Genomic DNA, 10,834 nt, shown 5'->3' on the forward strand with positions numbered 1-10,834 from the left:
TATAAAAAAGAATATTCTAAAAATATATATTTGTTACTATTCATCAGTTTTTTTTATCTATATATATAATTCGATGATTCATAATTACATGTTATATATAGGATTAGAGAGAGTATAAAGGATTTCAAATTTCTTGAAAGTTGACACGCCGTTAAGTAATCCTGCCGCTTTACTGAACTGATAAACAACTTAATTGATAAGAAAAAAGCCCCTCTAATTAAATAACTAAAAATTCCCGGCCGAAAAAAAAAAAAAACTAAAAAGGCCATCTGAATCGCCCTGGACTCTGGAGCTATGGTTGCTCTTTGCAACCCCCAGTTCTCACAAAAGAGCTTGAAAGTGTAAATTCCTACGAGGACTTTTAAGAATTCATTATAGGCTTTCCGTAGAACAAAATGGTGGTAGTTTCTCAATAACCAATTTTACACATCATATTGGAGCAAAAACGAGTAAAATTGTCCCTTAGCTTAGTAGCAACCAAATATAAATACATACATGGAGGGAAAACGCTTCTTCCAAGATGGAAAAACAAAAAGCAAGTATAAACATTGAGATTTGAGATACAAGATGGAATATGCAGAGTGAGAAGTGAGAAGGGAAACATTAGGAATCTCATCATGAAGCTTGCAAGTGGGTACCCAAAAAATAATCGATTGAAAGCTGCCAGTGAGAGTACTGAAGCAGCAAATCCAGGGATGCAGGTTCATACATCATCCTCGTTTGATTCGCCTACAGAGTTCCCCGTTCCCAAGGAAAACAAAAAATTCCTCCAGATATGCTTTATATGTCAGGAGCGTCAACATCGTCTACATCACAAATGCTTTTGATCTTTAAGAAGTCTGAGACCATTCGGGGTTATTACATTGCTATAGGCTGAATAGTAATTTTCATGAGAATCACTCTTTTAAGCGTAGCAATAAACATAGATGGCGGATGCCATGTTTCCAATTTCCACGACAGCAGAGATTAAGAAAAGCGGGAAAGCAGAGGTAAACAATGTACGAGTTCGCTATGCTCCCAAAATCGTTCGATAAACTAACACGTAAGTTATGATCGAAATAGCGGGTTCCACATGCATCAGGCACTTGAATGTAACATACAAGGCGGACAAAAAAGAACACAATTCGACTTCTGAATTCTATATTCAAATCCCTACCAAGGCAAAGATAGGATTTCTAAATGACATTAATCAAGACCTGGGCTTCTCCTTCTTCTCTTTGAAGAGAGCCAAAAGGGACACCCCTGATACCTTCACAACCTTGAAACGAACTCCGGGAATATCTCCGACAGCATGCCTTTTTCGACCAAATCCAGCCATCAGCACTTCGTCCTGCATATAAACAAACATGCACTTTTGAGCTGAGACCGAAAACAACTCCTCTCTTGTTAATGTTCATCTTAATTTCTGAAATCTTACATTTTCTTCAATGAAGTTCAAGCAACCGTCATTCGGCACAAAGGCAGCAATCTTCTTCCCATTCTTGATCAACTGCACTCGAGCACACTTTCTGATGGCAGAGTTTGGCTGCTTAGCTTCAATTCCACTAAAAAGGGTTGCGATCGTGAGTTGAATATTATGTAAGAAATTATATCAAATCTCCGAGTGCAAATGCCTTTTAAGCAATTAGTTTTTATTTTTTATTTTTAAAAAAAAGCGTCTACAGGATTAGGCTCACATCTTTTCGAGAACAATGCCTCTAGCATCATAGCATGAGAGGATCCAGCAAATGGCTTCTTCCATTCATTACCCAGATGGGATTTCTTGTATGCCTTGTCAGCCCACCTCTGCCTTCTCCGGTGGGACCTCAATTTGCGAGCAGCTCCCTTACCACGTGTTTTCCTGACCAGGAGAAAAATGTCAGCAGATATGAACTTAGTCACAGCTTTAACCAAAGACATCGTTTGCAGCATGCTTGAGAAACAACCAAAAATCAAATTTATGAAAGAAGAGTAGACACTTCATTTTCTTAAAAAAGTTATGTAAGATAAGGTTGCTCGACAAAAATGGTAATGCAAAGATGGACATTAAGACAAAATTCCCAGATAACTGTTATTTATGCCATCATTCAGACACTCTACGCTAGCTGCAACCTTTAATAACTAAAAATACCATTAAACATGACAAGAACCTGAAAGACCAGACATCAATTATCTCCCATTTCATAAAGTACTGCTAAATGACCGGTTAATAAGCAAAAGAGACTACAGGAATGATAAATTGAAAAAAAAAAAAAGAAATAATCTTAGACAATGAAGCCAACAATAGTTAAAACATATTAAAAAAAGAATCAGTTTCAGTACTCATCATCTTGATGAACATCCTAGACTCATCAAACTAGACTGTTTACAGTTAATTTGAACGGTTCAAATTTAAAATTTTTAATTAATTATTTTTAAATAAAAAACTATTTTTTGAAAAAAAATGATAGTTAAGGGATTATCTTTATTTTAGATTCCATATATATTAAAATAATTATTTTGAACAAATAAAAAAAAATCAAATTTGAACCATCTAATTAAGATATAAACGATCTAAATTTAATGAGTTTAGAATGCTCATCAAAGTGATGAGCACCGAGACTGGCTCCAAGTGAGTGCTCAACTGAATAACGTAGGTTACTATAATTAGTTGCAAGGTAATCACAAGAAAAATTCTCTTCCGAGAACATATCCATGTCCTTACGAAATACTCGTATTGTCGCCCGAAATTTTTTTTTTGTTCAAGAGAGAAAATTTAAAGCAAGGTTACCGACTTCCCATAGAACAACCATACAATATGTGCAAAACTTGCAAAACTGTTACTGATCTTTTCCTCGGACATCAAAACGACGAGATGCAGGAACTTCTAAGAACAATATTGAAATAGTTTTATCAAGGAGGATATTTGAAATATTGTCAATTCGCAGCCAAATATATACTCGATGGATTCTATGATTACTTGATAAAAATTGGAGATGGAAAACATCAAGAGAGGTATCGAAATAAAAGAGTTGCCTCGAAGTTACCACATAACATAGTTTTACAACATTGAAATTTTGAATCAAGCAGATGGTATCGGTAACATCACCTCAGCCCAACAACGAAATGATACGTAATTAACAGCAACTGCGGGATTCGCTCAAGTAATTTTGTCGCGAAGATTCTGGACGTAAACAAACACGTAGAGCAGGCAAAATGGAACATCGCTGGAAAGCGAAACTCACCCCATGGTGAAGAGTACAAGTTAACGAACCGCTCTGTGCGGAGGATCGGAGACGGACAAAGAAGTAAGAGCCGAGAAGAAGCTACTCCCTGCTATGCCGCCAAATCCATGGAGTGAGCCCTAACCTTGATGCGCTTATCAAATGAAATATCGGATAACTAACGAAAATGCAAATAAAATTAAACTTTAGATTTAAGATTATCAAACTATCCTTCTTAGCCTCTGGTTAAATCTAGAAATTTTATAGGAAAACATGATAAACTAACTACATAGATATTAGCAATTGATCGAACGATTGCGGATGTGATTTCTTGGCAGTAGTTTACGCGGGCGTCCGTACCATTTCCCGATGGATTTTTTCAGATATTAGGTCCACCTTTTTTTTATTTATGAATTAACATTTTTAGTTTAATGAAGTACAAGCGGAAATAAAGTAAAATATGGGAAGTTATATATGAAGCCCTAATTCCCTACAAGTGAATAACATGTCACCAAAAAGGAATAGTTAAGTCAAAAAAATTAGACGAAAGCTATTAGTTGAAAATCATTTTTTTCCCGAACAAAAGGCAAAAAAAAGAGGATAAATTCAATTTTTTGATACATTAAAAACTGGGTGTTAATCACCGCCACACAAAGAATAGGAAGAATCATGAAGGGCAAACAAAAACTTTTACCGGGGCAAAGCTTGGCATCTGATATTCTAGGTTCTGAAGAAGCAGGGGATTATGTAGAGCTTAACTCATTAAACAAGAAATCGCAAGCTTTCCAAGTTCGTTCAGAAATATAGATGCAGACGCATAATTTACAGAGCAAAACATAAACACCATAGTAACCGTATAAGTAGCGGCAATAAAATATTAGACAAGAAGATTATTTCTGAGGCTTCTTCCATAAGACCCCAATCTTCTTCAACATGTTGCCATTTTTCTTGTGCTGAAAATCTTCATCAATATCTTCAACATAAGATGTGCACTTGCCCATAAGAGGGTTATTGTTGTAGTTGCTGTCCAAAGACACACTTCTTTCTGCGAGCTTCCCGTTGTTTCTGTTTCCTCCTCCTGCTGAAAGCATAGCAGCGGCTGCTTCTGCTGCTTTTCTCCATTGATCAGACTGGACCTTCAATCTTCTCAATTCAGCTTCCATTTCCGAGTTTGCCGTTTGGGCCGCCTCTAGTTGCTCTCCCACCCTCTCAGCTTTTCTCTTGCTCCTATCTGCTTCTTCCATGGCAATTCCTAGTTTCATAAGAGCCTCTCTTTCTGCTTTCTTGGCTGCCTCAACTTCCTCTTTATCTCTCCCACCATCACTGAACCTCTTCTTGATTTCTATCTTCAGCGTCTCATTCTCTTCTGATATGCTTTGTAATGTTGTCTCTTTGTCCATTAAATCAGCTTTCAGTTCAGCCACACATTCCTCTAATCGTTTAACTTCCTTTTTGAGCTCGTTTTCTCTGCGGGCTGATAGGCTCTTCTCAAGCTTCAAGTTCAAATTCTCATTCTCTTCAACTATACCTTGCAATTCGGTTTCCTTGTCCATTAGGTTTGCTTTCAATTCTTCAATCTCAGCTTTTCTTTTATTCAGCTCAGCCTGAAGCTCTGTTTGATTGTGCGTTGATTCTGATTTTATCTGCTCCAGCAACTCATAGGCATTTCTGAGCTCCACTGTATTCCGAATGTGTTCTTCTTGGTACTTAGTCTCAGCAATTTCTAGTGCAGATCTCAACTCTGTTATCTCAGACTTCAGAGAATAAATATCCCCTCCGATCTGATTTGGATCCTCTGCCTTCAAATTTTCAAGCTTGCTTACCAATGCTTCTAGTGAATTCACTCTTGCTCTCGACTGGTCTAACTCTAACGCAATGGAATTGTAGCCTTCTAAAGCTTTTGCAGCATCAGCCCTTAACAGCTCTACAGTTCTTTTTGCAGCCTCAAGTTGATGCAGAGTTTCAATAACCAAAGCTTGGGCTTGAGCTTCTGACTGCTTGCATTCTCTAAGCTGGTTCTTCATGTCCTCTATAAAAGAAAGGGTTTTTGCCAAACTTTCTTTCAGATTCAGTAGTTCCACATTGGCTGATTCTGTATGCTGGTTTTGAGCATTCTCACAAGTAATAATCAAGTCAAGTTGGACCTTGAGCTGCTGAATTTCAGTCATGGCAGCCTTGACCTCATATTGCCAAGCTTCGCCATGTTCTTCTGGGTTTTTCTGAGGCTCAATCACATCAACTTCTTTAGAGGCTGAGAGTTCTTCAAGCTGCTTTTGAGAATTTCTGAGTTTTTCCGACAGCGACTGAAGTTGCTCCTTGGATTCCTCAGCTTCTTGCTGGGCCTGTCTTTTGCATGATTCTGATAGACTGAGCTGATTCCTTACTTTCTCTAAATCTTCCTGAAGCTGAGAAACCTGAGATTCCAATTCAGAGATTCTGCTAGGGCGCTTCCTCTTAAGCAACAGAAAAACATATAGTGATATTAGGACCGCAGACAAGAACCAAAACATGGAAAATTGTAATGATGTGTCGAAGAAAACAATATCAACCATGGTAGTTCCTCCGGGATTACAAAAACCCAAGTAGAATAGAATCTAAAAAATGAGACAAGACAAAGGATGATAGTATTAATGTGGAGGCACAGAATCAGACAAGCGTTAGCTGTCAACTCACAAGTGTTGCATGTCCAATGACATCTATATTTCTAAAGCCGATCAGAAGTTATTATGGCGGTATTCTAATATCTTCTGCTCACCTACTCTCTGTATTAACGTAGATACACTTGTATGCTTGACAACAGATATTTGAAAATGACTCTTTCATGCCTAAATGTAAGTGTAAGCAAATAATGAAAACATACTAGTAAAATTTATATGAAGCCACACAGCTCATGGTAAGTCATGAATTAGAATATGGACTCCGAGCTTTTCACAGAGCCTGAGTTGAGCAGTTTATGGCTTATGAATAGTGCACCTTTCTATAGGTTTTATACTATATAAAATATTATCCATTATAAATTAAGAACTTTCTTTCTATTTTTAAAATACACACTTCAGTTTATCTTTTATTTCTTTCCACTGAAGCACATCATAAAAAATATGCAAGGGGATATTTTGGTTAAATAATTCATTCAGGTCAATGGAGAGTTTTTTTCCATTAAAAAAAGGTAAAAATTAAATTGGAAAAAAATGCAGCATAAATTTTATTTTCATGGGAGATCAGTGCATATATTCAATACATAAGGCAAAAGTCTTTATAATTTCAACCAAACTCATCGAGATCTACGCCATTTATTCAGTCCACATTTTAGGCATAAACTTAAAAGCTCGAACATCATAGGCTAGCAATATGGCGAAATTTAAAGTCCTCCAAGGCAATATACAATTGCGAGAACTAATTGAGAAGTTTATTTTGATCTTAAATGTAAAATTTCAATTTATTTTGCTCCATAAATTCAATTTTTTTTTCACCCAGACTATCTCCATTGATTACGCACATGAATCCTTTGTTTGGATGGGGAAAATTAGGAAGGAAAGAACACCAGGAGCATACTTTCCTTCCCTCTATTTTCCTCCCATTTTTCCCTTCATATAAACACGGCCTAAAGGAGCTGCCCATCAATAACAGTTCCAGTGTAAATTATACAATTTTTTTGTTCGATAACAAACAATACTTTTTTTTTTTTACAAATAATTAAATTAAGTAATTTTCTTAACATCAATAAATTAATTATTTGTTTTTTGATACGGTGGATGGGTCATACGAAGTGATGTGTAGCATTTAATAAAGGGGGAGTTAGACTAAGAACAAAAATAAAAGAAATATTAAAAAAAAAAAAGCAACCTCAACCGACTAACTTAAGGCACCACTTGAGAAATAAATTTTAAAAGAAAACCCAAAAGAACATCGGCCTTAAAATATAACGTTTGACGTAGTCTCGGATGGGCTAGATGGAAGAGATCCTATGCTTAAGGATTCGATTTCAAATTTTAGTCAGACCCAAATTAACATTTGAAAAAAAAGCCGTGTCCATAGCTTAACGAAAAAATAATGATTACCTCCGGAACCGGGCTTCTGGGCGATCTGCGTTCAGTCACTTTGGGGCTTCTTTCTTTTGATGCTCTATTAGCTTGACCAGACGAAGAAGCAGAGTTAGTCTCAAGAGGACTAGGCCTGAGTTGGCGAACAGCGCGAGGAGAGACCTTTTGAGGCACTTCAGAGGATCCGCTTCTGAAATCAAAATAAGTAGCATGATGAGGTAAGAGGGAGGGAAATTCCATACGGAAAGTGAATATACATATCTCTAAAAAGCCTCCAATCTTGCAATTAATGTATTCACCATATAAGGCAATATCTCTAAATCTCTGGATTCTGCCCACTCATTACTGCCTTCAGCTTAGTTGGTAAAGCACAGAGAGTGGTTGAACCATTTGAGCAGATAAATTTAAATATGCCAACTTTATATTTGAATCAGAGATTTTAAGTTTCAAACCAATAATATTGCGGGAATGGGTACTGTCTCAGTTAGAGCTAATAGTTCTAACTGCCACCATAATGAAGTCATGTTTACACTCGTCGTTAGTAGCAAGTTTTAAATAGACTGTCATCTTCATGAATTTTCAGTTCTATATTATATTTGTCAAATAAAGTCTCGTACGTAGTAATCTCTCATTTAATAGGAATGGAGCTGCACGATGCCATTTACAGCCAATTCTTCTTACATCATTTGACCGCCATTGTGGACTCAAATAGCAATAGGAATAACTACTTCAGAGAAGGACATAAAAAAATAAATTTATGAAAAGAAAAGCAGAAAAAAGAAATAATGAACAAGCACGTGAATGTTCCCTGTAAATAATGAGATGCAAAAAGCAGCGCAACCATCAATATCAATAATTCTTACCGTCCAAAATTGGCTCTCTCCCATAGCTTGACAAGGAAAATGACAATAACTCAATGGTGAATTGGACAGTTAAGTTTTCAGTTCCAAAGGAGAAAAACTGTGAAAGGGTGAACTAGTGGAGACGAGAGCTAGTATGTCCTTGAATGTAAACAGCCCATTCAGAGAATAATTATCACCACTATTGAGGTAATGTTGCTGATTTAACTTTTTGGATACTTTTTAAAGCAACAGAGCAAAATGAAAAAGTGAAAAATGCCAATTTACTAACAGGCAAAGCATTTGAAAAATTACCTTGTCTTGGGGGTCTGCATTTTGAACTGCCTTGTATGAAAGGAAAGTGAAGCGGGTTAATAACTTTGGTCTGTGCCTTGAATGTTCCCTGGCCCACAAGGACTGTACTAGTTCAGCAAAATATCACAAGAGAATCCAATGAGAAGGTAAATGAAGTTATGAGCAAATAAATGAGTTCATGCAGAAAGGATACACTCCCATATCAGAAGCTGCAAAACCATAAATGCGCCAGATTTTGTAACTGCGATTTTCACTATATTTCCCTACTCGCAGAAAAAATAAGTGAGAGAGACTCAACTAAATGTGAAGAATTATATAAAGTCGACAGACTAAATTCACTAAATAGTATATCTATCTAAAATGCTAAACATTTCTACGTAATTCGTTTAGTTAGCATATTTTCTCACTTTTTTTTTTTTACACGGAACGAATATGCTTAAGAATTCAAGTTCCTTCCCATTTTTAAGCGTAAATACTTAACATATCGCTTTTGTACCAGGAAGGTAAATCTTGCTTGAAGAAGATGTGAAGATGGAAAGAGACATGAGCACCGCATAAAACGGCGGAAAAGAAAGTGAAGTAAAAATTTAGCACTAGGTCAACCACTCATGAAGAAAATTTTAACTTTATACCAACTGCTGTTATGATAACTCATAAGCCCTTTCAGAGCAAGCAGGCCCCACCATTATGGTCAAGGGGGCCCTAAAACTACAAACACAACATGAAAATTACAGAGACGCTCATGACCTACCCATGAGACGATGAAGATGCCAATTTACCCATGTGTGCTAGTTGGATTTCATTAATGAGCAATGGGCAATTTCGTAATTGTAAATACAAAGTTATGAACCTCCAATTTTGCCGTGAAACAAGGGCACGGCTCGACAAATGAGTGCCAGGCGTTGATAATGGACAAACACATAAATATCTTTACCCAAAAAAACTGCTCAAACTTTTGCTTTCACTTATTTGACATTTGCGCAAGTGTCTTTTTTTTTTTTTTTTCCCAACGAGCAAACATAAAAATTATCATTCCCTAGACAAAATGATTGTAACAAGACATGCTCCATAAGCGCAGGTTATGCTCAAGCATTGTTCTCTGAAGTAGGAAATGACAAAATGGAAAAAAGATAAAATCCTTGAAAGATCACCTCAGATAATTATTAACTAAGGATTTTCCTGAGGAACAGAGTGAATCAGATCCACAGCAGACCTGAGAGCATCGTTAAGACGTTAACGACATTGAAATATGCTCTGACCCAAAAAAAAAAACGACATTGAAATATGCAACAGAAGTAATAGTGGAAGACATTTTCTAATTAAGAAAAGGAAAAAGGAACAAGAGAGAAGGTAATAGTATTTAGGGAAATATAAAATAAAGCATAAAAAGAAGAGGAAGAAACAGAAACAAACAAACAAAAGAAGTACACTATGAATCGACTCTTTTTAAAAAGATATTCTACTATTCGATTTGCTTTCAAAAAAAAGGTCTGAATAACATAAAAAAAGTTGCAAAGCCTACCGGCTAATCCTCCGCTCCAGCCCGGAGAATCACAAAAAGTGATTGAAAAGATGCATCATTACGCTCAGTACATAGAAACATGTCCAAACACAAAAAATTCCAAATAAAAGAAAAACGGAAGGGGGAGGGAGAGGAGGAGGAGGAGGAGAGCTTGATCTTCCAAGAAAAATGAAAAAAATGGAAAGGACGAAATTTAAAACTGCAAGCCTACAACCAAGTGACAGACCTTAAAGAAGCAGAGCTGCGAGCTGCGGGGTCATAGTTTTCATGAAAGAACTAACCAGCACCACAAACAGCCCAAAAAAAGAAGAAAAATGAAAAAGAAGAAGAAAACTAATGTTTAGACAGCAATGGCTGTGCGTGAGGACGACGATATCGGAGCCACTCCGCATTTTCCCAGAAGCCAAACAAGAGCAGTAATGTAAAACATAAATGTCGATAGAAACTCACGAACCGTTACTACCAGTGAATGGAGTTGCAGAAGATGGTGAAAGCTGTTGTATCCGTAAGTGGCTTATGGCTTCCGGCGGGGGGAGTGGGGAGGAATAGAGTACGGGCAAACGCAGAGAAAGAGGGAAAGGAGGAGGTGGTGGTATAGAGTACCGATTTGTCGTTGCGCACTGACAGCGATTAAATCGGTTTTAAGAAAGAGCTTGCGTCCGCATCCCCGCATGGGATTACAATATCATATCTGTATTCGGGTTACCACCTTATCCCTCTTCTGCCTTTTTTAACCTTTTCTTTTCCACCTTGGTGCCTTTGGGGATTGGCGCCATTATATATAAACGGACCAGTGAATACCCTCACCCTGCTATCGTCAAAAAGGATTAGATTATATTAGGAAGAAAACAAGAGTCCACCTTAAAAATTTTTTACAGGTAAATATGTGAAGTAACTTATTTTATCCCCAAACACCCCCTCCAATGGCTGACCTCA

General features: G+C 36.9%; 1 protein-coding gene and 1 pseudogene across 10 annotated transcripts; both read right to left on the reverse strand.

Moving 5' to 3' along the window:
- Nucleotides 1-990: 990 nt before the first annotated feature.
- On the reverse strand, nt 991-3,427 carry LOC114762700 (40S ribosomal protein S23-like; annotated as a pseudogene).
- Nucleotides 3,428-3,870: 443 nt separating this feature from the next.
- LOC114762703 (interactor of constitutive active ROPs 3-like) lies at nt 3,871-10,567 on the reverse strand. Of its 10 annotated transcripts, none has more exons than XM_028952248.1 (4): nt 10,362-10,567; nt 8,377-8,478; nt 7,241-7,412; nt 3,871-5,635 (listed from the first exon to the last, which is right to left on the reverse strand). In XM_028952248.1, exons 2-4 carry the CDS (start codon nt 8,394-8,396, stop codon nt 4,073-4,075), a joined length of 1,755 nt encoding a protein of 584 aa, XP_028808081.1. In that variant the 5' UTR covers nt 8,397-8,478; nt 10,362-10,567; the 3' UTR covers nt 3,871-4,072. The 10 variants fall into 10 exon arrangements, with proteins under 10 accessions (XP_028808081.1, XP_028808083.1, XP_028808078.1 ...); XM_028952250.1 differs by having other exon boundaries at nt 8,377-8,483; XM_028952245.1 differs by having other exon boundaries at nt 8,377-8,464; nt 10,353-10,567.
- Between the last annotated feature and the right edge of the window lie 267 nt (nt 10,568-10,834).

This window comes from Neltuma alba, unplaced genomic scaffold (assembly GCF_004799145.2).
Source record: "Neltuma alba isolate B1F8T4 unplaced genomic scaffold, ASM479914v2 tig00011239_pilon, whole genome shotgun sequence".
Taxonomy (NCBI): domain Eukaryota; kingdom Viridiplantae; phylum Streptophyta; class Magnoliopsida; order Fabales; family Fabaceae; genus Neltuma; species Neltuma alba.